Source organism: Pelophylax lessonae, assembly GCF_965119305.1.
Source record: "Pelophylax lessonae genome assembly, contig: HAP1_SCAFFOLD_564, whole genome shotgun sequence".
In the NCBI taxonomy this organism is placed as follows: domain Eukaryota; kingdom Metazoa; phylum Chordata; class Amphibia; order Anura; family Ranidae; genus Pelophylax; species Pelophylax lessonae.
Window position 1 is genome coordinate 41,369 of NW_028119781.1, and position 24,759 is coordinate 66,127.

Sequence of the window (24,759 nt, forward strand, 5' to 3'; positions counted from 1 at the left end):
AGGAGTTCCGCATGTAATCCACCAGGTCATAACCTCTCTCTTTATCAGGAAGACTTTTATTTGGTTCACCCACATACATGTACTGGGCAGAGTGGCCATTCGGCGCAGAATCGCGTACCTCAACATCATCTGCATTTCGGGGTCTGGGGCGTCCATGCGTGCTGCTGGCGCTCACCTCCTGCTGGACTCAGCGGTAGACAATCAGCGGGTCCAGCGGACATGATGTCCACCGGCACCCGGCAATCGTTCCCGAGAGAGGCAGAACAGTGGTTTGCCGATGTAAATAAGGCAGATTCTGTTAGTAGGGAAGATGGAGATCCTGTGTTTCTGATAATGGAGAAAGGAGATACTGGCGCACAGAGATTATATATAGTCCAGCCAGCAATAAATATCCAAAAATAACAATGATCAGAGTAGAGTGTAATCCAGAAAACGTCACTGGTCATTGGTTATGGGGGTACAATAAAGGAATGCACGGGACCACCTGCGGCTGCTGTCCTCAGAGTTGTGACCGGCTCTGTATAGACTAAGAGGAAAGGCCTGTAGAAGGAACCAAATACTCTGAGAGCATACAAAAATAGGGAGACTAGAGGTCCCCCCAAAAAATAGTCAACTAAGGAGACACCAAGGTGGGTGAAAATAAGAAAAATTAAACTTTGAGGCACATCAGCCAAAGCTTACAAAAGCAGCGTGAATAGGTGTGGCACAACACAAAGTAAAACATCGTTAAAAACAAGGCAACACACAATGAGATAAACATCAACCCGGGTTGGATAATATGGCTGATTGCACGGAGAATGCAGTAAATTGTAGATAGAGGCCCGTGAAGGCTATAAAATTAATTGCACAATCCCAGTAGCAGCGATCAAACAACAGGGGGTAGTTTGAGAGTTCCTTGGTAGATACAGTCCCAAATCTAAAGAGTGGAAAAAACCACTGCGGGAGGTGAATTGATAGTTGGGATGTAGAAATCCAGTAGGGGGGGCTGAATCTAATGGTGCCAGATTGGTGACAAGTAGCAAGGTGAGGTTTGCTTTTATGAAAAGATCCCACATAAATAGTTGCAGTAGGTAATGACATTCAGTGAGCACCAGGTAGCGAACCATATACCTCTAATTACCGTCCATAGAGTATTGATCCAACCCGTGGAAAGGATTTTCAGGGAAGATGGACACTTTAGACACAGCAGCGGTGCAGCCCAGCCCGGCGTTCCCAGTAGCTTGCCTTCCATCGGGGAGCTCCCCTGAAGCAGGGGGCGGGCAATCCAGTTGTGGCCCGATGTCACGCCGGACGTAGGAGGCGGGGAACGTACTTGCTGTGGCCGTTGGGCGCCCGGCGGTCGAGATGGTCACAATCCCATTGGTGAATGTCAGATGACGTTAATGCTGACGCGTTTCACTGGCATATCACCAGTTTCCTCAGAGCTGGAGATGGGGGTGTTCAGTAGAATATTTTATAGAGGCCATTGATTGGATACAGGTGTAGCTAGAATCTGAAGTAAACAACATGTAATATGCTCTTTTGGCCACAAGATGTCCTCGCTAGAACAGATGGATAAACAAATGCTGTAACCCCACAAACGTCATTCCTATTTCCCAGCGAGTATGTGCCAGTAGAGCAGGGCTTTCAACCTCCATGGGAAATTGAAACATAACGGCAAGTTAACCAATATTTACAATTTAAACATTTTTTTCTTATTTTCACCCGCCTTGGTGTCCTTAGTTGACTCTTTTTTGGGGGGGACCTCTAGTCTCACTATTTTCGTAGTTTGACTTTTGTTTGGTCAATGGCCACCTACTGGTGGATTTGAAGGGGCTGAGGCCTCTCTCTTTTCCTACTCAGGAACTTCTTACTTGCGGCATATGTGGGAATCTGTTACAATTTATTGACTCTGAGAGCATAGCCTTGCTTCTCTTCTCGTCTGGTACCTCCTATCCTTCCAGTGACATCACTTCCGCTGTGCCTTCCATGCTGGTTAGCGTGGCTTCTTGGGGCTCCTCCAGGCTCCCGAGCCAGACATCTCTCTGCCCAGCAGCCGGAACAGATGATAGCGGTCCTGCAGGTTGGTTCTAGGATAATCCTCAGACTCTGACACCAGATAAGCACTTGTATATCTTACCTCTTTGGAGTGTTTTTATTCCTCTGCTACTAAAACCTTTTTTTTTTTTTTTTTTTTAATCAAGAATTTTATTGAGATGCCAAAGACAATACATTAATATCAGGTGCATACATACCTAATGTTACAAAAATACTTTCATTATACAGAATTACAAACATATAGCTCCTATAGCCTCTACAGTTCCTCCCAGGTAACATTATAAATGCCATTATTGGCTCAGCAATCTATCCAGTACCAAGTCCTCAGGGACCAGGCCCGGAGTAGCCAACCATCTACCCCACACCTTCTCAAATTTGTAAGGGGAGCCCCTATGTTGATATATGAGTTTTTCAATGCGCAATGTGTTACCCAACTGTTCAAGCCACATCTCGTGTGTGGGAGGTTCAGATGCAGTCCAATGTACTAACAAAAGTCTACGTGCCTGAAACAGGGCACTTGCTACCGCCTCCCCAAGACATCTGTCCTGGGTGACCGTATCAAGCATGCCCAACAAGCATTGTCTAGGATCCAGAGGGACCACTACACCTAGAACAGTGTTTACTGTGATCACAACTTTGGTTTGTGGCATCTCCACAACAAATGAATAAGGGGACCCGTCTCCCCCCTGCATTTACCACATAATCCACACCCCCATCAGATGTCATTTAAGCGGAGTATAGTGAACTCTGACAAGGATATATAGTTGGGAGACTCGCTGAGAGGTATTCAATTAGCAAGTCATGACAGCCTCCAATGCCTCCTCCCATTGTTTCCTGGATATTTCTCCCACATCTCTCACCCATTTTTCACGGGCATTACTAGGAAATTTCTCTAAATACATCCCCAAAAGGAAGCACATAGCAGCCCGAAATGAATCCCTTAGTTATAACCGTGTGTTGCATAAGGGAAAACACAGGAGTTGGGGAGAGCTCAATACCCTCCAGTGCTGTCTGGGCTCTTATAGCATGCTGTAATTGGAGATAAGGGAATTTCATATTTAGTGAGATAATAATTTTAGCCAGCATTTGAGCAAATTACAAAAAATTGCCGCCGTCAAAGATGTGATAGAGGTGTGTCACCCCCACAGCCCTCCACTGGGCCGCACATTGTAATTTTAAAAGCTCAGGGTAGGAATAGTTATTCCATATTGGACTATATTTCGTAAACCCAGACACGCCTTGTAACTGCTTGGTTTTAGCCCATATTTTTTTGACAAATCTATACGTGGGAAATGATTTATTAGGCTTGCAAAGTAATTGTGCTTCCAGGCCCTTCGCCAAAGACTTCGCCCCACTACATTGAAGCATAACACGTAGTGATGAGACGACCGGTCCAGCCGCCACTCCCCCCACCAGATGCTGTAACTGCGAAGCTATATAATACAACCAAGGATTTGGGAGGGCGAGCCCTCCCCCCTACTTAGGTTTCAGAAGTTGTTCCAGCTTTACCCTAGCAGTGCCTCCCTTCCAGACTAGGTCCCTAAAAATAGAATTTATCATCCGAAAGATCTGCAGTGGAATCACTACCGGGGAATTATTCAGACAATAAAGTAATTGAGGCATGAGAATGATTTTAACCAGACTAACACGTCCAGCAACAGATAACCATAATTTCCTCCAGATCTTAGCCCGATCTTTGAGTTTTACCAGTAATGGTAATTCATTAAGTCTACAAAAATCCAACAGGGCTGGTGAAATCATCACCCCCAGGTACTTAAATGAGTCCACTACTGGAACCAGACAGAAACTGCTCACCAACGGCTCCACCACCCCATCTAGGGGCATCAAAGTAGATTTTGTCCAGTTGATAGTAAACCCAGAGTACCTCCCAAATTCAGTAATAGTCGCCATTGTTTCCCTGAGCGAGGAATCAGAGTCCCCCAGAAGCAGAAGCATATCATCCGCATATAGTAGGATCTTTTCCTGTAAAAAGCCGTACTTGAACCCCACAATATGCTCATTATTTCGAATACACACCCCCAGTGGCTCAATTGCCAGGGCAAATAACAATGGGGAGAGGGGACACCCCTGTCTAGTTCCCCTTTCCAATTGAAACCCAGCAGATTGCCTTCCCTCTTCCATAATAGATGCACAAGGGGCATTATACAGTAAACGTACCCAGGAAACAAACCCAGGGCCAAACCCAAAACCCCGCAGGACGGCCCACAGATATTCCCACTCCACACTGTCAAATGCCTTTTTGGCATCTAATGACAGTAATACCCTCAGTCCCCCATTGTCAGTTGGAGTCTGCATATCAACATATAACCTCCTCAAGTTCACTGATGTAGACCTATTGGGCTTAAATCCTGCCTGATCCTCATGTATTATGGAGCTCAACCCTTTAACCAGGATACTACACTTAGCTGGCGCTTCCTGTAGGGTTGCCACCCATCCAGGATTCACCCGGACAGTTCAGGTATTGAATCATGTGTTTGGGTTTCAGGCCACCTGAAACCCGAGCACAATATTCAGAATGGACTGTGGCTCCCCAAGTAACCAAGAACCACAACCCCTGAGTGCATAGATGTGCACACCGGCCTCATCCCTATACACGAACAGGAGAGGAGAAAGGGCTTGATCTATTCCTCCTCCTTCCACCCCTACCCCTCTGTCTGCCCACTCACACTCTAATCCCTGGCGTTCTGTGCCTCAGGAAAGGGATGTGTGAGCTGAACGTTTGAAGCTCAGCAACCGGCAGATACAAAGTGAATGAAAGGCTTTGATTCCTGAGCCTCCATCCTCGGGTGAGTGAGCTCATCATCCAAAGTCTATGACTGAAGTCTCCGCCCTCTCTCCTGCCTCCAAGTGAGTGAGTACACTAAGGTAAGGTTTAAGGGGTGCCCTGTAGATTCTAATGTAAGGGGGGCTTTGGGAAGCCTAATTAAAGGGGGAATTCTGGGAACTCTGATGTAAGTGGGAGGTTTGATGAGCAGAAAACCCCTTACATTAGAGTTCCCCTTTACATCAGAGTCCACAGCGTTCCCCCTTAAAAATAACATTTGCAGTGCGTGGCTAAAGTTTTCGAGTTTGGCTTGAAGAAAAGGTGGCAACCCGAGCTTCGTGTGTTTCTGCTAAGCAGGAACACGGATCTCTGCCTTCCCACAGTTAAAGCACCTCCCCCACAGTGAGTAAGCACTCCCTAGGAAAAACATTTACCCCTTTGATCGCCCCCTGGTGTTAACCCCTTCCCTGCCAATGTCATTAGTACAGTGACAGTGCATATTTCTTTTATATCTTTTTTACTGTATTGATGTCACTGGTCCCCAAAAAAGTATCAGTTGGATATGCAATTTGTCCACCGCAATGTCGCAGTCCCGCTATAAGTCGCTGATCGCCGCCATTACTAGAAAAAATAAACAAATAAAAATTCTATAAAAATATTACATTGTTTGTAGACGCAATAACTTTTGCGCAAACCAATCAATAAACACTTATTGGGATTTTTTAAATCAAAAATATGTAGCAGAATACTTATTGTCCTAAACTGATGAAGAAATTAGAATTTTTTAATTGGATGTTTTATAGCAGAAAGTAAAAAGTATTGTTTTTTTTTATCAAAACCATTCGTCTTTTTTGTTTATTTATAGCACAATGATCAGCGCAGGTGATCAAATACCACCAAAATAAACCTCTATTTGTGGGAAAAATAAGAACATTAATTTTATTTGGGTACAGCGTCGCACGACTGCACAATTCTCAGTTAATGTAATGCAGTGCCCCATTGTTGGTGTCAGTGGGTCTCATTGTTGGTGCCAATGTGAGGAATTGTGCCCCATCACTGGTGTCATTGGGAGAAATTCTGCCCCATCACTAATGTCAGTGGGAGAAATCGTGCCCCAAGGGCCAGATAAAAGCAAGCAAAGGGAATCTGGCCCCTGGGCCGCAGTTTGGAGACCACTGCTCTGTCATTATGGGAAAATTTGGTCTGTTCTGTGGATAGGCCAGGTCACCTGGCACTGAAAACCAGGCTGTCCCTGACCTGTCCTTCTCCACCAATAAGAGAGAACATACCCAACCTTTATTTTACGTTAGAGTTAGAATTAAAATGAAAAATTGGAACGTGATGCATCCTTCCATTATTTCATCTCTTTTTCAAAATTCCGGGAGGCATTACGTTGAGCTTAAAGCGGAGTTCCGGGCAGAGAAACGTTTTTTTGTTGAACATACCCCCGGGACAGTCAGGGCTAGCACATTCCACAATGGCTAGCCTCTGATCTGTCCCGGTTCGCACTTACCTTTTAGAAGAAATACTTACTTAGAAATTTTCTTCCACAGCGTTTCCATCTCGGTTGTGGGCAGCTGAAGCCGGCGCGGTCCTCTTCTCTGTCTTCTTCCGCGTCTTCGTGTCCCAGAATGCACTGCACCGGCCCCTCTCGTCACTTCCGGCGCGGCGCCGCATTCCTAAACAGCTTCTGGGCAGAAATGACGAGTGGGGCCGGTGCGGCGCATTGATTCCTGGGAGCTATGACGTTTAGCTCCCAGGAATCATCGCGAGGCAGGAAGTGACGGGGTGAGCCTCGGCGCTGGAGGAGGAAGCTGTCATAGGTGAGTATTTACGATCGTCAATAAAAAGGTGAGTAAACAAAAAAAAAAACTATCCAATTCCTTTTCAGGTGCGGCATACCTAGCGGAGGGGCACAAAAAAAAAAAATCTTTTTTGTGCCCGGAACTCCGCTTTAAGTCTCAAACATTAGAGGTTTATCCATTTCCCGGATCCATTCTCCGAGGGCTGTGAGGCTATCAGCTTACTGGCTACAATGAGGGACAAAAGTATTTGATCCCCTGCTGATTTTGTACATTTGCCCACTGACAAAGAAATGATCAGTCTATAATTTTAATGTTATAAAACGGCAAAAACATTTTTCATAAATTTAAAACAATATAAAAAATATAAAATGGTCCCCTGCGCCCATAAATGAGCTGTATGGGATAACCCAGATGTTTAATGTCCACTAATGGACATGTTGCTGCTACTTAAAGTTATAACAACAATCAAATAAATACCAATTTAACATCTGAAAAAAGGCATTAGTAGTGCAAACACAAAAAGGTTAGAAAAGACAGATGCTCATCCACAACAGACTTCCGCCAGCAAAATAATATTGCAATCCATCAAAAACACACATAATCCTTCATAGAGTCTCTAAATAGATGTAAAAGTAATCCAGGATAGAAGAATCAAGATCCCAGGTGTGCAGCTTGAAGGAATACACCTCACACTCCTCCACCAATTAGTGTCTCAATCCAGAGAAGATGGCAACTCACCAGACTGTGACGCCCATCCACTCTCATGGAAAGGCTCACAAGCGTAGCTACCAATCACCAACAGGGGCACCGGATCCCACTGCTCACTCCTGGTCCTGATCCGACAGCCTCTGGACTTATTTTAGAATATAATTCTGGATATAGAAAAAATCCTTTTCTCCGCCCCTTGCACACAGTACACTCAGGATAAAAGAAAGAATTGCCGCAATCGTGTGATATTGTTTTCATAAAAACAGACTTTTATTAAAAGTTTCCGATATCTTTACACTCACAAGTATAGTGAAACCTAAACAGCATGATTTTCAAGATTGCAGATGAACTGACAGACACCCCGGGGGTCTCCTCACCCTCTCCACGGTGGTGTGGCGTCCTCTCGGAGCAGTCTGTCCGTCACTGCTGATCAATTCCGGTTGCCGTATGGTCATGCCCTGAAGCTTTTCGTAATTTCCGACTTTGTCAAAGGGGAGTGACCATACGGCACGGCTTCCCCGGACTATATAGCAGCAGACAGTAGAAGCTGCTGACTAATTGGACTACATCCCAGCAATGAAGCATCGGATATAATCAGATAGCACGGCAAATTAAATAACACACAACAAGGATAACTTGCATTTATTCCCAACAAAAGAAATCATGACTAAAAAAAAAATAACACAATTCCATATAGCATACCTAGTTAACCCCCCGGTGACTGCATGCAAACATGCAGTCACAAATGCAGCTAACACCGGCATATATATTACAATACGGAGGTAAAACAACATGCAGTCTGAACTACACTGGGACAGTCAGTCACCACTCCAACATTGACCCATCCCACAGAGCAGAACTGCACCAGAATGTGATTATCAAAGATACAAATCAAAATTAAATAATCACAGCACCAACAAATAAACGTGTAATCAATTGGATCCGATGCTTCAAAACATCCAAATTACAATACAATCAATATCTGCATTATATACTGCACAAAAATAGTCTCAAATAATATAAATCAAAATATAGAAACAACGACTTAATCATTTGATAAATAGGGAGCACTAGGTCAAAGAAGAGCAAACAAATGGCAGATCGCCCTTCATGAACCCATGGTCTCTTAAATAGGAACGTGCCCCCAAATATTTGTCATGACAATTATTATCAACCATTGTCAAATTATAAAGAGGGGAGGAGCTATAACCAACAACCCCAGGGTCGTCCTTTTTTATGGAGAGGAAGGGGGGGGAACATCATCGCCCTTACCAACGCGGCCACCAGGGAGAAGCAAGATGACCAGAAGAAGTTATAAGACAAGACGAGGAGTCAGGGCAGGACGGAGAATCCAGCACAAGAAAAAGAAGGAGGGAACAATAAACCAGGGGATTTTTAATTTGAGTAAGGTTGAGTTAACTAAAAGTGAGTTACACATCTTAAATCAGGGCCTCAAGTGTGCACCAAAACGTGCCATTAATAAATTTAATGTATATATTGATGCCCACAAGTATATGCAGAAACTCAGCCTGAAAAAATATTTCCTGAATAATCCGATCACCTCTATAAGTAACGTCAATCTAGGAGGCATGATTAATAGTGGATTGAGGAATAAATCTATCTTCAATCCTCCGGTGAAGAACAATCATTGTATAGAGGTCTTCAAAAATCTTGTGCTGGACGATCTGCAGAAATTAGAACCCTGCAGGACCATTTATAACAGCATTAGACATATTACAGAAGGAATAAAATCTCTCAAAAATAGGAAGGACATCATCATAAGGCCTGCGGATAAGGGAGGGGGAGTAGCGATTTTAGATAAATCATTCTATTATGAGCAATTGATGCATATGTTGGATGACCGGACTACTTATGTAAGGTTGACCGGGGACCCAACAGCAGGCTTTGAAGCAGAATTGAAATCACTGATTGACTTTGTCTTTAGGACACATGTCCTTACTAAGAAGGAAAAAAAGTTCCTTACTCCCAGTGTGTGTAGAATTCCCATTTACACACTCCTGAAAATACACAAAAATGATAAATGCCCCCTGCGCGACCCATTGTCAACGGGATTGGTTCAGTAACAGCCAGGTTGGGACAGTATCTTGACAAATTCCTTCAGCCAAGTGTAGTGAACACTAAGGCATTTCTTATAGATACAAAGGATTTGTTGATTTCATTGGACGATGTGTGTCTGAGTGAGGACTCGTCGGCCTTCTTAGTGATGGCAGACGTGTCGTCACTTTTTACCATCATCCAACAGGATGATGCCCTTCTATCCTTAAATTGGGCCCTTAGTAAAAGAGATGAGATCCCTTTTGCCCAGAAACGTTTCATACAGAGGTCATTGGACTTCTGTTTGTCTCATAATTATTTTTGGTTTCAGAACAAATTTTATAGCCAGAAGATGGGTGTGGCTATGGGCGCCAAGTTCACCCCTAGCCTTGCCAACATCTTCATGGCTGAGTGGGAGGACAAGTTTGTGTTCAACCATACTAGACTTCAATTGAGATTTTACAGAAGGTTCATTGATGACATTCTGTTTATCTGGGTAGGCACTGAGGAGGCTCTTTATGTCCCATTTGAATTCCAACCTTAACAATATTAAGTTGGAGTTCAACTGGGATAGGGAGAGTATTCAGTTCCTAGATGTCACCCTTTAGGCAACAGACTAAGTTTTCCACCAAGGTATATTTCAAGCTGACAGATAGGAACAGTTACCTGTTAATAATGAGTGGTCATCATCCGGGTTGGCTGAGAAATATACCAAGGGAACAGTTTATGAGGGTCAGACGCAACTGTTCCCTGGATCAAGATTTTTCGATCCATTTCAAAGTGATTAAGGAGAAATTCCTACAGAAGGGATACAGGGAGGAATCCTTGGATAGAGAGATCAATCATCTATTGGAATTACCCAGATCACGCTGTTTGGAGGATAAGGTGAGGGAAGTGGACAATAGGAGGGAACTAATTTAAAGAAGAGAGTTGAATTTAGCGTGCCATAAATTCGCAAAACGTTTAAAATTAAACACTTTATGACTTGCGAGACCACACATGTTGTCTATGTCCTGATGTGCCCCTGAAACCTAATCTATATTGGTCGAACCAAGCGAACGATCAAAAAACGTGTGGGGGAGCACATCTCGAACATCCTGAAGGGATATAGGGATCACAGTGTCTCTGATCACTTCAGGAGGTGTCATCAACGTGATCCAAGAGGTCTTCATTTTTGGGGGATAGAGAGGGTGATGGAGGGGTGCTAATTGGGTCAGAGAGTTATCCAAATGTGAAACCAAATGGATTTTTTCTGACCCAGGCCCTTGATCCCAAAGGTTTGAATATTGAACTAGACCTTAACTGCTTTATAAGTGACCAATAGTGTATGAAGGGTGAGTCACTTCTGGTGTGCTTTTCTTAGTTTTTTTTTTTGGCCATTATGGCAATTAAGGGAAACACATACATTTTATCTCATTCATCTTTTCCCCTATGGGTGAAGAATTTTAGGTGACTTTTTGTTCATTTAGGAGATCATGAGTTCATGAGGGTCGATCTATTACTTGTTTGCTCTTCGTGGACCCATTGCTCTCTATATGGCAATTAAGGGCAACCAATTAAATCATTTTATTCCATTTATCTTTTACCCACATAGGTGAAAAGACAAGAATACAATCATTGGACAACAGCTATTTTATAAAGGCACACAGAAAGTAGTCCCTAAACATTGAAGGTAGTAGTTACAGTGGACTGGGTAAGCAGCGGCCCCTCTTCCCCAGTCCTCCACAACAAACATCCTCAATGTCAGCTGCTACATAACCCCAATGGCAAAATATATATATTACAGCCCTTATATTTACCAGGACACATTCAACACACAAACACATGTAGAGTACTTACTTCCCATTTGAGGAGAGCTGATGTCCTCATTGCTGAGGGACAATTCAGGCTGGTCCTGCCCACCCACTTCCTCCTGGTCCTGCCCCGGGGCCACATTACTTGGCCCTGCCTGCTCAGGCTCCTCTCTCGCTGAAGCTACATCAACCACAAAAGAAAACAAAACAAACAATCATTCCTCTAAGTTAGACCAAATACACATCACACCAGCACATCCACATTACTTACAGTGGGCCTGAGAAGGATGAGCCTCCAGCTCCTCGTCACTGGTTTCTAAAAAAATCAACATCACAATTTACACACTATTTATGGACACAAATAGGCATCAACCTCTCATCATGATAGCACCATACTTAATGCCCCTACAATTCAGAACATAGAAGTGCACTTACACCAATGAGATGCATTGACCATGTTTAGAAACAGGAGGCCGACATCCATTCACAATGGATCCCCCCCCCCCCCCCCAATATCATGTGTTCACTCTGCAGTCACATTAGTCTGAGTTCCAGAAAGCGGATGATAAAGTTTGTTAATCTGCCCTTGATTGTACACATTGACCATGTAAAGTTTCATTTAGGAAAATATAGCAAATTAACCATGGACACATCTACACACTTTTCAAGTTTTATACAATGACTTTAATTTGTCAATATTGCTTAGACACCTCCACTCCTGAGTAGATTGCTGTTACCATGTTGCTCTAACACAGTTCAGCATGAAATGTTACATAACTACATACAAATACATAGGTTCAAACAAATGCAACAACATTATTAGTCCTGATCACTAACCCACAAAAATTTTATATTTGACATTTCTACAATTAAAATGTTTCTGCTTACCATCAACAATTCTGAGCTGGTCTAGCGGCCCGCTCCCAGGGACGACGTACTGCAGTGTGGCCGTCCTCCTCCACCCCTTCTTCACCAAACACACCACCGGTTGTCGTCCGTCCAATTTGGATAGAAGCAGAAGATAAAGAAGAACCAAATAAAAGACCAATATACATAGTAGTAAAAAAGGTTGTGAAGAGACACTTGATGGAGGTGGGAAAGGTAGGGACCAAAGGGAGGGGGGGGGGGGTGGATTGTTGCATTCCTAAACACAGGCCCGCCTACCCAAAAATGAATCACCTATCTGGTCACATGTAATGTATATCTTTACTTACCGGAGATTTGTTCCACTGCTTTTCGCAGCAGTCTGGGTGAGCGTCTCTTCGCGTCACTCCAAGCCTGCTGCAGGTCCACAAAAAGGGCACGGAACTTAAATCTCTGCCGCAGCCTCTTCCGGACACGACACAGGATGCTGTGTTTGGTGTGAAGGTATGTGTTTAGGTTATCATAACCCCAGAGGAGGAGTAGCTGTGGAAAGAGCAATGTATGTTTGAGTCAAACTATGTCCAAAAATGTCAACTATTCCAAAAACATGCTAGATCGTCTTTTAGATATTGTAGAACAAAGAATCCCATTTCGGGTGATACATATACATCGATGTCCTAATCTCCCTCCATGACATAGGATGACCCACACTGGTGATTACCTCAACATGATGTTGGCATTGTCTCAATTGTCCATTCAATACACACCTCAAAGTATCATAACAACATGTGTAGGCTTATACACATCACCATGGCTAGTGTTTGGGGAGGGGGGGGGCTGTTTTTTTTAGCACATAGGCAGAAGCCACATTGCTAATCTGACAAGCAGATCCTGTCCCCACCCCCCACAAACAAAAGTCTACTAAGTACTTTAGTTATGTGTTACTTAACACAATACATACTCATTGACAGGAGGGAGAGACATTTGAAATGGTGAGGGCCTATGATAGGTGAACACACTTTTTTCCTGAAAAATTACAACATCTCAAAGTTTCATAGACACAGAGATGAGTAAAGCCTTTAGGGGACTTCCCTGGAAGAATGCCCATGTCCAAGATATGGACACGCTCATTTATGTTATTGGTGACAGGGCGCCTAGAGATGTTAGTTTAGAGGGGAGCTCTGACATTCCCTGAGCACAACTTTTCACCTATTTATTACTTCCCAAAAGCTAGACAAGCAAGAAAGGGCACAATCTCTATTGTTGGTGCTTTCGAAGATGTTTTATTTTTGAGGTGTTTTATCATGTAGCGATACAGCGGATTTTTCGTTCACATTCAACAAACCGCATGCTTGAGTTTGTGAAAGCGCAACTTTTTGAGCCTAGTTGGCGTTGCGCATGCGCACATGAGCTCTCTTGCAGCTCGGGACTTGAGGAGCTATTTTTACTTTCTACACTTTTGCAGAAATCTCTCTTTCTAGGTCAGTTTTTGACACAGTTTAAAAGCTATTCATCTCCAAATGATTTCCCACACCTTCCACAGTGATTTGGGATTTTTGGGGGTACTCAAATATATTTGGTAAAAAAACATTACTCCAGCTTTTACCTGACCTGTTTTTAAGTCGCGCCCTGACATTGTAGCATCTTAATGAATCTAACACTATACGTTATTGGCCGCCGGCGGTGCTTTGAATACAAATTTCATACGTTCAAATTCGCCAGTTCGCAAAAATCCAGGCGTTAGCCAAATAGTGGTACTATGAATTAGGCCCTTAGTCACTTTAATTTTGGTTCACTGAATATAAGTTATTTTGTTTATTTACTAGCACCCAGTCACTTCAATATATCCATCATTTATGTGCACAGGTCACTTTACAGGGGCAACCTTATGCACAATGTCACTTTATTGAATATTTTATTGATTATTGGATATAATATTTATTTATTTATATAGTTTTATATATCTCTTGGTACATACCACTACTATTTTTATACTATATATTTTTACATTATTGGATGTTTTTTATCACGTATTAGTTTACACATTAATTTTTCACTATTCACATTATATATTTTTTATATACTATCATCCTCATTATACATTATATTTTATTTTAGTAGACAGCTCCAATTCCCTCACTTATTTCACACACTTTCATATAGTCTTTGACTATATTTAAGGGAGGCAGCAGCCTACATATTTAATTTCCATTTACTTACACCACATACCCATAAGCGCGGAGTCCACTATTTCTAAAATATACAAGTGCTCATCTGGTGTCAGAGTCTGTGGATCCTCCTAGAACCGTCCTGCAGGACCGCTGTCATCTGTTCCAGGTGCTGGGCAGAGAGATGGCTGGCTCGGGAGCCTGGAGGAGCCCCAAGAAGCCACGCTAAACAGCATGGAAGGCACAGCGGAAGTGCCCTCACAGGAAGGATAGAAGGTACCAGACAAGAAGAGAAGCAAAGCTACGCACTCAGAGTATTTGGCTCCTTCTACAGGGCTTTCCTCTTGGTCTATACAAAGCCAGCCACAAGGACAGCAGCCATTGGTGGTCCCATGCATTTCCTTTATTGTACCCCCATAACCAAAGACCAGTGACGTTTTATGGATTACCCTCTACCCTGATCATTAGTATTTTTAGATATTTATTGCTGGCTGGACTATATATAAACTCTGTGCCAGTATCTCCTTTCTCTATTAGTAGAAACACAGGATCTCCATCTTCCCTACTAACAGAATGGCGATCTCCCTTGTCTACATTGGCAGACAACTGTTCCGCCTCTCTCGAGAACGATTGTCGGGTGCCGACGGAGACGGATACCGTGTCTGCCGGACCCGCTGCTTGGCTCCCTCTGTGTCCAGTGGGAGCTGGGAGGCGGCGGAGCGTATGCACGCCCCAGACCCGGAAAAGCAGATGACGTACAGGTACGTGATTTTGCGCAGAACGGCCACCCTACCGCAGTACATGATAAAGAGGCTATGACCTGGTATATTACATGCGGAACTCCTGCGCCCAGCTGAGGACATTTAGGGCCTTAAGATTGAAGATGTGGTGGTTGTCTCCTTTTGGTTTGGGAACTGTGGACAGAGAAGAACTCCTGGAACTCCTCTGGCCTTAGCTCAGTGAGATAGAGTTTGGAAGACTAATGTCATAGACAGGTTGCCAAAAAGTTTAGGGCTTTAGAAAGGGCCTCCAATGGCTGTCAATGTGGTGCCTTCTCCACTCTCCATCTCACTAATAAAACCCCAATGGATGACTTTCTATGAACTGATCACATTCCAATCATCTAATCATTGGTAAAAAAAGAAGACTCGGCACAGAATATTGTACGTTTTTATTGTACAAGATCAGAATAACCACACAGTAAATGATATGAAAAAAATAAAGCTTAAAGCGGAGGTCCGGCCACATACAACTTTTTTAGATAAAAATACCCCCCTAATCTACCCCTTATTACCCTAACACTAACCCCACATTACAGGTCATTACAGTAAAGAAATAAAGATAAATACTTACCTTTAAAATTGATTGCAGAGCGTAGCCATCTCCACTGTGGGTGTCTAAAGCCGCTGTGTCCCTGCTGTGTCCTTCTTCCTGGAACTGGCTACCCAGAATGCCGAGCACAATCTCGTGCATGTGCTGTAGATTGCGATCGGCATATTGAATAGTGGCCGGCCGTTCCCATTGCATCCTGGGATTGATGACGCTCATCTCCCAGGACGCAATGCGAAGGAGGAAGTGACGTCGACGGCCGTGTCCGCAGAGGGAGGAAGAGGAAGGAAGGTAAGTAAATTTGCATTAAAAACAAGGTAAGTGAAAATAAAATAAAATGACATTATCCAATTCTTTTTCAGGTACTTTAAAGCAAGTGGACAAACCAAAAATAATTTTTAGGGTGGAACTCCGCTTTCAATCTTTTATAATAGAATTAACATTGGTTGGACCAATAAAAAGCCAGCTACTTCAATATATCAAGCTCATGCATTATCATCAATGCCCACCTGTTGCCATGAATGTCAATCTGTTGCCTCATGTATTGCCATGAACACCCATTTGGTGCCCCCTGTATTGGGATGATTGCCCACTTGTTGCCCCATGTATTGTCATGATTTCCTGCCTGTTGCCTCATGTGCGGAGGGATCAGTAAAGGTAGACAGTTGACTCATGATTTTACCACCCCTTAAGCTTAAATGGCAGCCAGATGCGGCTGTACACATGCCACTGAAATTTGCGGCTGCTGCAAACCTCACACCCCTATGTCACATTGGGCCATGGTATTCAACTGAATGGGGTTGTGCCGCAACAGCCCTGATGCATACGGTTGCGGCGTACTGGTGTGTTCTTTACAGGGTTAACATAAGGGCTCCTAGCTGCCTGCCAGCTCCACAGCAGGTCAGAGGGCGATGCGGGTGTAAACCAACCCCGAGTGGACTGTGGTGGTTTCACATTTGTTTATGGGCTAAACAGTTCCACCCTTTACAATCCATTTCCCGTAGTACCAGCAGGGGGTGTACTCTGATGTTTCATTATATTTCCTTTATTTTTAAACTTTCCCACACTCTGAACATGAAAACGGAGCCTCTAATATAAGTGTGAATTCTTTACCGTTTGAAACGTGCATAAGGAGTGAAACATTTCACACACTGAACATGAAATAGGACGCTCACCGTATGAACATTGCTTGATGCTTTCTTCTTTTCAGTCTTTACACAGGAAAAGGAGGGGTACACTGACCATGACTGTATGGTTAACAGTAATTCAAAAGACTTGCCGCTATGGCTAACAGAGGGTGAAATCAGGGAAAGGCTGGATAAAATTAACACAAGTAAATCACCAGGCCCGGATGGTGTACATCTGAGAGTACTCAAAGAACTCAGTAAGGTTATATCTAGAGTGCTGTTCCTGATCTTTGCTGACAGTATTATGACAGGAACTGTACCAGGTGACTGGAGAAAAACTAACGTCAGTCTGACATTGATAGTATGTAGAGTTGTATAAAGTACTCGAAACCCATACTTGAGTAAAAGTACAAGTGCTCGATCAAAAAGTGACTTGGGTAGAAGTACTAAAGTATTCAACCTTTTTTGTACTTAAGTATTGCAAGTAGTTTTTTTAAACATTTTGCTACTCAAGTACTGAAAGTAAAAGTACCAGTAGTTTTGGGAAAAAAATTGCTACTCAAGTACTGAAAGTAAAAGTACAAGTACTGTGTTATGTAGTTATTAAAGAAAGAAGTCAAAAGTTTGAACATCATATTGTTTTTTATTAATTCAAATGCAGCTTTTATTTATACATACAGTAGCTTTTATTTTTGTATGCGCCGATAATACACATGTTTTGAGCTTCATGAAACCTGCCATCTACTGTTCTGGCAGTGGTAACTATGCAGCACAAAAAAAAAAAATATTGGAGTAGAAGTATTGAAATCATTGAAAAAATTTAGTGAAGTAAAAGTGGAAGTAGGAGAAAAAAATTATACTCCAGGAAAGTACAGATATCGCCTTTTGGTACTTAAGTACAGTAGTAAAGTAGTTCTACTTAGTTACTATACATCTCTGATAGTATGTAAACTTCTGGAGGGGATGATAAGGGACTATATCCAGGAGTTTTCTAAAATCAATAATATCATCAGCAGTAATCAGCATGGGTTTACAAATGGGCGTTCCTGTCAGACCAATCTGTTAACATTCTACGAGGAGGTGAGCTAGATAGGGGCAGACCAGTGGATGTGGTGTACCTGGATTTTGCTAAGGAGTTTGATACAATTCCCCCCAAACGGATGATTTATAAATTAAGGTCCACAGGCATCGACCACAAGGTTTTCTCTTGGATACGGAACTGGTTAAAGGGGCGTGTCTAAAGGGTGGTAATAAATAGCGCATACTCAGACTGGTCTGTGGTGGTAAGTGGGGTCCCCCAAGGCTCAGTTCTGGGTCCAGTTTTGTTCAATTTATTCATAAACAGCATTGAGGGCGGGGTCAGTAGTTCTATATCAGTTTTTGCAGATGACACAAAATTGAGCAGGGCTATAACTGCACAGCATGAAGCAGAAATCTTGCAGAATGACCTGAACAAAATAACAGAGTGGGCAACAACATGGCAAATGAGGTTTAATGTGGATAAGTGCAAGGTATTTCACTTGGGGACTAATAACGCATTGGCAAAATACACTCTAGGGGGGAACCTCTGGGGGTATTAAAATGTCGAAAGATCTGGGAGTCTTAGTAGCAGATAGACTAAGCAATAGCATGCAATGTCAAGGTACGGCTGCCAAAGCCAGCAGAATATTAGCATGCATAAGAAAGGGGATGTATTCCAGAGATAAGTCTATAATCCTTCCACTTTATAAAACTCTGGTCTGACCGCATCTGGAGTATTCTGTCCAGTTCTGGTCGCCAGTCCTCAGGAGGGATGTGTTGGAGCTTGAGAGAGTCCAGAGAAGGGCAACTAAACTAATTAGGGGATTGGAGGACCTTTATTATGAAGAGCGTCTGCAATCGCTCGATTTATTCTCCCTGGAGAAGAGACATCTGAGAGGGGACATGATAGCAATTTACAAATACCTCAACGGTGATCAGAGCATAGAAAATAAACTATTCAGTCGCAAGGATTGCATGAGGACTCGAGGACATACAATGAGATTAGAGGAGAAGCGTTTTAACCTCAGGCTACGCAGGGGGTTCTTTACTGTAAGGGCTACAAGATTGTGGAATTCTCTACCACAAGAGGTAGTAATTGCGGGAAGTATGGCTACTTTCAAAAGACTTTTGGACATACATCTCAAGGATCAAAAAATTCAGGGGTATGAGAAATGATCACACCTACACAGGTTGAACTGGATGGACTATTGTCTTTATTCAACCTCAACTACTAAGTAACTTTCTTGTTTCTCAGAAATAAACCTTTGTTTGGAAAACATTTCCCACACTAGTAACATTAAAAAGAGCGCTCATCTGTGTGTAAGTAGGTGTTCTTTCTAAGTTAAACATTTCCCACACTCTGCACAAGATTAGAGACGCTCGCCTGTATGAACTTTCTGGTGTCTAACAAATAAACATTTGATCGCAAAACATTTCCAACACTCTGAACATTAACAGGGAAGCTCAGCCGTGTGGATTCTCTGATGGCAAAGAAGGTGTCCTTTACATTTAAAACATTTTCCACACTCTGAACATGAATAGGGACGCTCATCTGTGTGTATTCTCTGATGGTTAAGAAAGGTTCCTTTATTATTAAAACATTTCCCGCACTCTGAACATGAATACGGATGCTCACCTGTGTGTATTCTCTGATGGCTAAGAAGGGTTCCTTTATTATTAAAACATTTTCCGCACTCTGAACATGCATACGGACGCTCACTTGTGTGTATTCTCTGATGGCGAAGAAGGTTTCCTTTATCATTAAAACATTTCCCGCACACTGAACATGAAAAGGGACGCTCACCTGTGTGTATTCTCTGATGGCTGAGAAGAGTTCCTTTATTATTAAAACATTTCCCGCACTCTGAACATGAATAGGGAAGCTCCCCTGTGTGTATTCTCTGATGGCTAAGAAGGTTTACTTTATGATTGAAACATTTCCCACACTCTGAACATGAATAGGAAAGCTCAGCTGTGTGTATTCTCTGATGGCTAAGAAGGTTTGCTTTATGATTGAAACATTTCCCGCACTCTGAACATGAATATGTACGCTCACCTGTGTGTATTCTCTGATGACTAAGAAGGTTTTCTTTACGATTGAAACATTTCCCGCACTCTGAACATGAATAGGGAAGTTCACCTGTGTGTATTCTCTGATGGCTAAGAAGGTGTCCTTTATGTATGAAACGTTTCCCGCACTCTGAACATGAATAGGGACGCTCACCTGTGTGAATTTTCTGATGGCTAATAAAGTTTCCTTTATGATTAAAACATTTCCCGCACTCTGAACATGAATAGGGAAGGTCACCTGTGTGTATTCTCTGATGGCTAAGAAGGCTTCTTTTTTGTTTAAAACATTTCCCGCACTCTGAACATGAGAATGAATTCTCTCCTGTATGGTATAAAGAAGATTCCCTGAGCTGAGATGGTTTCCCGCACCCGTCGGCACTGTCAGATATTAGAGGACTATGTGAAGTATCCAATGATCTCCTCCAATGGTGAGGTCTGTCATGTATATTATGAGGAACGGGATTTACTTCTGGAGAAGATGCCATGTCATTATCTTCTGTAGTCACATCTTCCTCCGATGTCCTTCTATTCCCACCACAGAGTCCGTCTGTCAGAAGACAAGAAAAATTACCAAGAGTTTTCCACACTCATATACACTGCTCAACACTTTATAATCAGAGTATAGCATCAAGTCAGGGAAACTCCTGGGATATTCATCTGGTCAGTCAAGTAGCAGAGGGGGTTGTTACCAACAGGTGCACTAGATGGGCAACAATGAGACGACCTCCAAAACAGGAATGGTTTTACAGGTGGAGGCCACTGACATTTTCCCTACTCATCTTTTCTGAGTGTTTGTCACTAGTTTTGCATTTGGCTGGGGTCAGTGTCACTAATGGTAGCATGAGGCCATGCCTGGACCCTATAGAGGTTGGACAGGCAGTCCAACTCCTCCAGGATGGCACATCAATTCCTCCCATTGCCAGAAGGTTTGCTGTGTCTCCCAGCACAGTCTCAGGAGCATGGAGGAGATTCCAGGAGACAGGCAGTTACTCTAGGAGAGCTGGACAGGGCCGTAGAAGGTCCTTAACCCATCAGCAGGACCGGTATCTGCTCCTTTGTGCAAGGAGGAACAGGATGAGCACTGCCAGAGTCCTACAAAATGACCTCCAGCAGGCCACTGGTGTGAATGTCTCTGACCAAACAATCAGAAACAGACTTCATGAGGATGGCCTGAGGGCCCGACCTCCTCTAGTGGTCCCTGTGCTCACTGCCCGGCACTGTGGAGCTCGATTGGCATTTGCCATTGAACACCAGAATTGGAAGGACCACCACTGGCACCCTGTGCTTTTCACAGATGAGAGCAGGTTCACCCTGAGCATGTGACAGACGTGAAAGGGTCTGGAGAAGCCGTGGAGAACATTATGCTGCCTGTAACATCGTTCTGCATGACTGGTTGGGTGGTGGGTCAGTGATGGTCTGGGGAGGAATATTCATGGAGGGACGCACAGACCTCTACAGGATAGACAATGGCACCCTGACTGGCATTAGGTATTGGGATGAAATCCTTGGACCCATTGTCAGACCCTATGCTGGTGCAGTGTGTCCTGGGTTCCTCCTGGTGTACGACAATGCCCGGCCTCATGTGGTGAGAGTTTGCAGCCAGTTCCTGGAGGATGGAGGAATTTATACCACTGAATGGCCCCCACGCTCGCCTGACCTGAATCCAATAGAACACCTCTGAGACATTATGTTTCAGTCCATCCGATGCCGCCAGGTTGCACCTCAGTCTGTTCAGGAGCTCAGTGATGTCCTGGTCCAGATCTGGGAGGAAATACCCCAGGACACCATCCGTCGTCTCATTAGGAGAATGCCCCGACATTGTCAGGCATGCATACAAGCACGTGGGGGGGCCATACACACTACTGAGGACCATTCTGAGGTCCTGCAATGACATTTCACCAAAATGGACTCGCCTGCTGCATCATTTTTTTTACTTTGATTTTCGGGGTGTCTTTGAGTTCAGCCCTCTGTAGGGTGATAATTTTCATTTCCATCAAAAGATGTGGCATCCTTTCCTACCTAACACATTACCCAGTCAATACCAGTATAGATCCTAACACATTACCCAGTCCATACCAGTATAGATCCTAACACATTACCCAGTCCATACCAGTATATGATCATTCAGCTAGTCTATAATGCATTTCCAGGTGTGCCTATTGAGCTTGGGGAGTCTCCCACTGTGTTCAATGAGGGGTCTTATTGGACAGTGGAGGAAACCTGACCAATAGCGCACCAGGGCTTATATCTGTCTCAGTGGGCAGGACCTGCCGCAATGCACCCTGGGATGGGGTATAAGTCTGAGGGGAGCACATGACAGAGCATCTTTGGCGGGAAGCAGAGTCCCAGGAGGAGGCTGACGGCTTGTCACTCCTCCTGTCAGAGGAAGCAAGTGTGTCCTGGGCTGTCGGCCTAGAGGACCGGAGGTTGAGCTGGGCTGTAGGAAAGGATCCCGAGTGCTGTGGACCGAGTGGAGCTGCTGGGCAGAGGTTTCCAGGAAAAACAGTGTTGTGAGTGCTCAAAACTGCCCAATGGTCTGCCTAGGAGAGGGGAACCACTCCAGAAGGTCAGAGGGATCCGGGAGCCAGCTAACCAGTAGAGAAGGCTTAGAAAGGGGGTGCCAGTGTCTAAGCCCTGAAGATAAGTGAGAGAAAGGGGGCACCGGTGCGGGCCCTGAAGTGTTCAGCACTGCAGCAGTTCATACAAGTAGCTACCTCAGCAAGGAGTGCTTAAGGGAGCTTAAAGAGGACTTCATTATTGAGGAAAGCGGTCAAAAGTCAGTTCAGCGTTAACAAGCAGCAGGCCAGTGTTAAACAGCGTCAACCGGCGTTGACCAGCATTTAGCCAGCATTAAGTCAGTGCCAATCTGCATTTTTCAGTTGTCCCTAGCAATTTCTGCATAGTTGAGCCAACGGAGTATCCCACTCATCCCTTCTCCTATCCAAGTTACAAAATAAATACAAAACCCAAAGATACTGGACTGGTCATTGTCTCAGTGCTCACACTTGGATAACATGCTTAAATGTGCTGTTGTTGCTAGCGGTAACCCAGGGGGACCCACATCCAGCAAAACGGCTGGGAATTGTGCTACAAGTTTAAAGAGATCTGTGGTGGAACTGGGTGCAATCACAACACCAAACTATGACAACTAACCAGATCAATGATATCACCCAACCAAACATCACTAAGTAAGCTTTAAACCATTCTTGCATAATTACCCGAGCTGATATCTGGAGAAGTTTCTTCCTCTTTAACTGCGTCCATCATCCCAACCTCCTCTGTAAAATGCTGATCACCCCTCACATACGTCTTTTCCTTTATAACCCCAATTTGTACATTTATCAGATCTTCATCCTAAACCAAGAAAATGGCAGAAATAATATTAAATACAAAAAAATAATAATAATAGAAGAATGATATCTCTTAGGACTTGGGATCACTTTCCTACATTCTCATCTACCTGATGATGGTGAGGGATGGTGTGATCTTCCTGTGTGGAATCCCGGGAATACAGAGGACGGGGACATCTCTCTGGTGGATTTCTGTAACTGGATGACTCCACCATGGTGTCCTGGTACTGCTTCCTGTGTCCCTTTGGAAACTCTGCCTCCTCCACTACAAAATCCTCATCATCTTCCTCTTTTATCTCTTCTTTAATAATGACCTGTGTGGAATCTCGGGAATACAGAGGACGGGGACATCTCTCTGGTGGGTTCCCATTACTGGATCCATCTGTAGGAAACACACACACTGACTAAATACATTGTTTCTATGTGTTTATCAGATGATGGGGGATCTAGGTGGACCCTCCATACTGCTCTCTTCTTTACAATAAAGTCTCCTCTTACCCGGTGATGTGAGGGGTGGCTGATTCTCCATCATGACGTCTTTGTAGAAATGGGTCTACAAATCCTCAAACATCAATCCATATACCCAAACAGTTTTTGTATTTAGTGGCCATCACTCACCTGTGCTGATGTCTGGAGAAGATTCCTCCTCTTTAACTTTGTCCATCATACCAACCCCTTTGCCGAAATGCTGATCACCCCTCACATTCATCGCTTCTTCCGCTTTAACCTCATCTTTTATATCTATCAGATTTTCATTCTAACAAACAAAATAGCAGGGAATGGTTGCTTTAAAATGTGAGCACAAATAACCTTATACCTAAAAGTGGAATATATTTTCATACAGTCAGATCAGTTTTACGATCTCAACATCCATCTTCACCTACCTGATGATGGTGAGGGATGGTGTGATCTTCCTGTGTGGACTCCCAGGAATACAGAGGACAGGGACATCTCTCTGGTGGGTTTCTGTAGCTGGATGACTCCACCATGGTTTCCTGGTACTGCTTCCTGTGTCCTTTTGCCAACTCTACCTCCTCCATTACAAAATCCTCATCATCTTCCATTTTTATCTCTTCTTTAATGTTGACCTGTGTGGAATCCCGGGAATACAGAGGATGGGGACATCTGTCTGGTGGGTTCTCATTACTGGATCCATCTGTAGGAAACACACACACTGACTGAATACATTGTTTCTATGGGTTTATCAGATGATGGGGGATCTAGGTGGAGCCTCCGTACTGCTCTCTCCTTTACAATAAAGTCTCCTCTTACCCGGTGATGTGAGGGGCGGCTGATTCTCCATCATGATGTTCTTGTAGAGATTCTTGTATCCTTCTAAGAATCTTCTGAGAATCCTCCTCACCTCTCCGGTTAGGTCTGTTTTTATTAATAGAGATAAGAGTGATGTCATGTGACCTCACAGAATCTTGCTCACCTCTCTGCTCAGGTCTGTGTTTTATTATTAGGGATAGGAAGTGATGTCATGTGACCTCCCAGAATCCTCCTCACCTCTCCGGTCAGACATGTGTTTTAATAATAGAGATAAGGGAGGGAGTTTACCTGCTCATCCTACTTATGTAATTTCACAGGGGGCTGCAATCTGATACTCAGTATTATGTGTCCTCTGTTTCTGTTCCCCCGGCATAAA

The 24,759-nt window shown here is 43.7% G+C and overlaps 2 protein-coding genes across 2 annotated transcripts in view; both read right to left on the reverse strand.

Annotated features, from left to right (window-relative positions):
• The window catches only part of LOC309543969 (uncharacterized protein), a gene marked incomplete at its 5' end in the record, with an annotated part of 43,671 nt that extends 19,183 nt beyond the window's left edge, over positions 1-24,488 (reverse strand). The window contains 2 exons of the mRNA XM_082276374.1: positions 23,222-23,493; positions 24,384-24,488. Coding sequence (XP_082132500.1) covers positions 23,222-23,493; positions 24,384-24,488 — 377 coding nt within the window. The remainder of the gene's footprint in view (positions 1-23,221; positions 23,494-24,383) is intronic.
• LOC309543968 (uncharacterized protein) lies at positions 18,906-21,885 on the reverse strand (the record flags this gene model as incomplete). The annotated part of the gene is made up of 3 exons (XM_082276373.1): positions 18,906-18,979; positions 19,226-19,975; positions 21,861-21,885. The coding sequence occupies 3 exons, from the start codon at positions 21,883-21,885 to the stop codon at positions 18,906-18,908; spliced, it is 849 nt and encodes a 282-aa protein (XP_082132499.1).
• Positions 24,489-24,759: the final 271 nt, after the last annotated feature.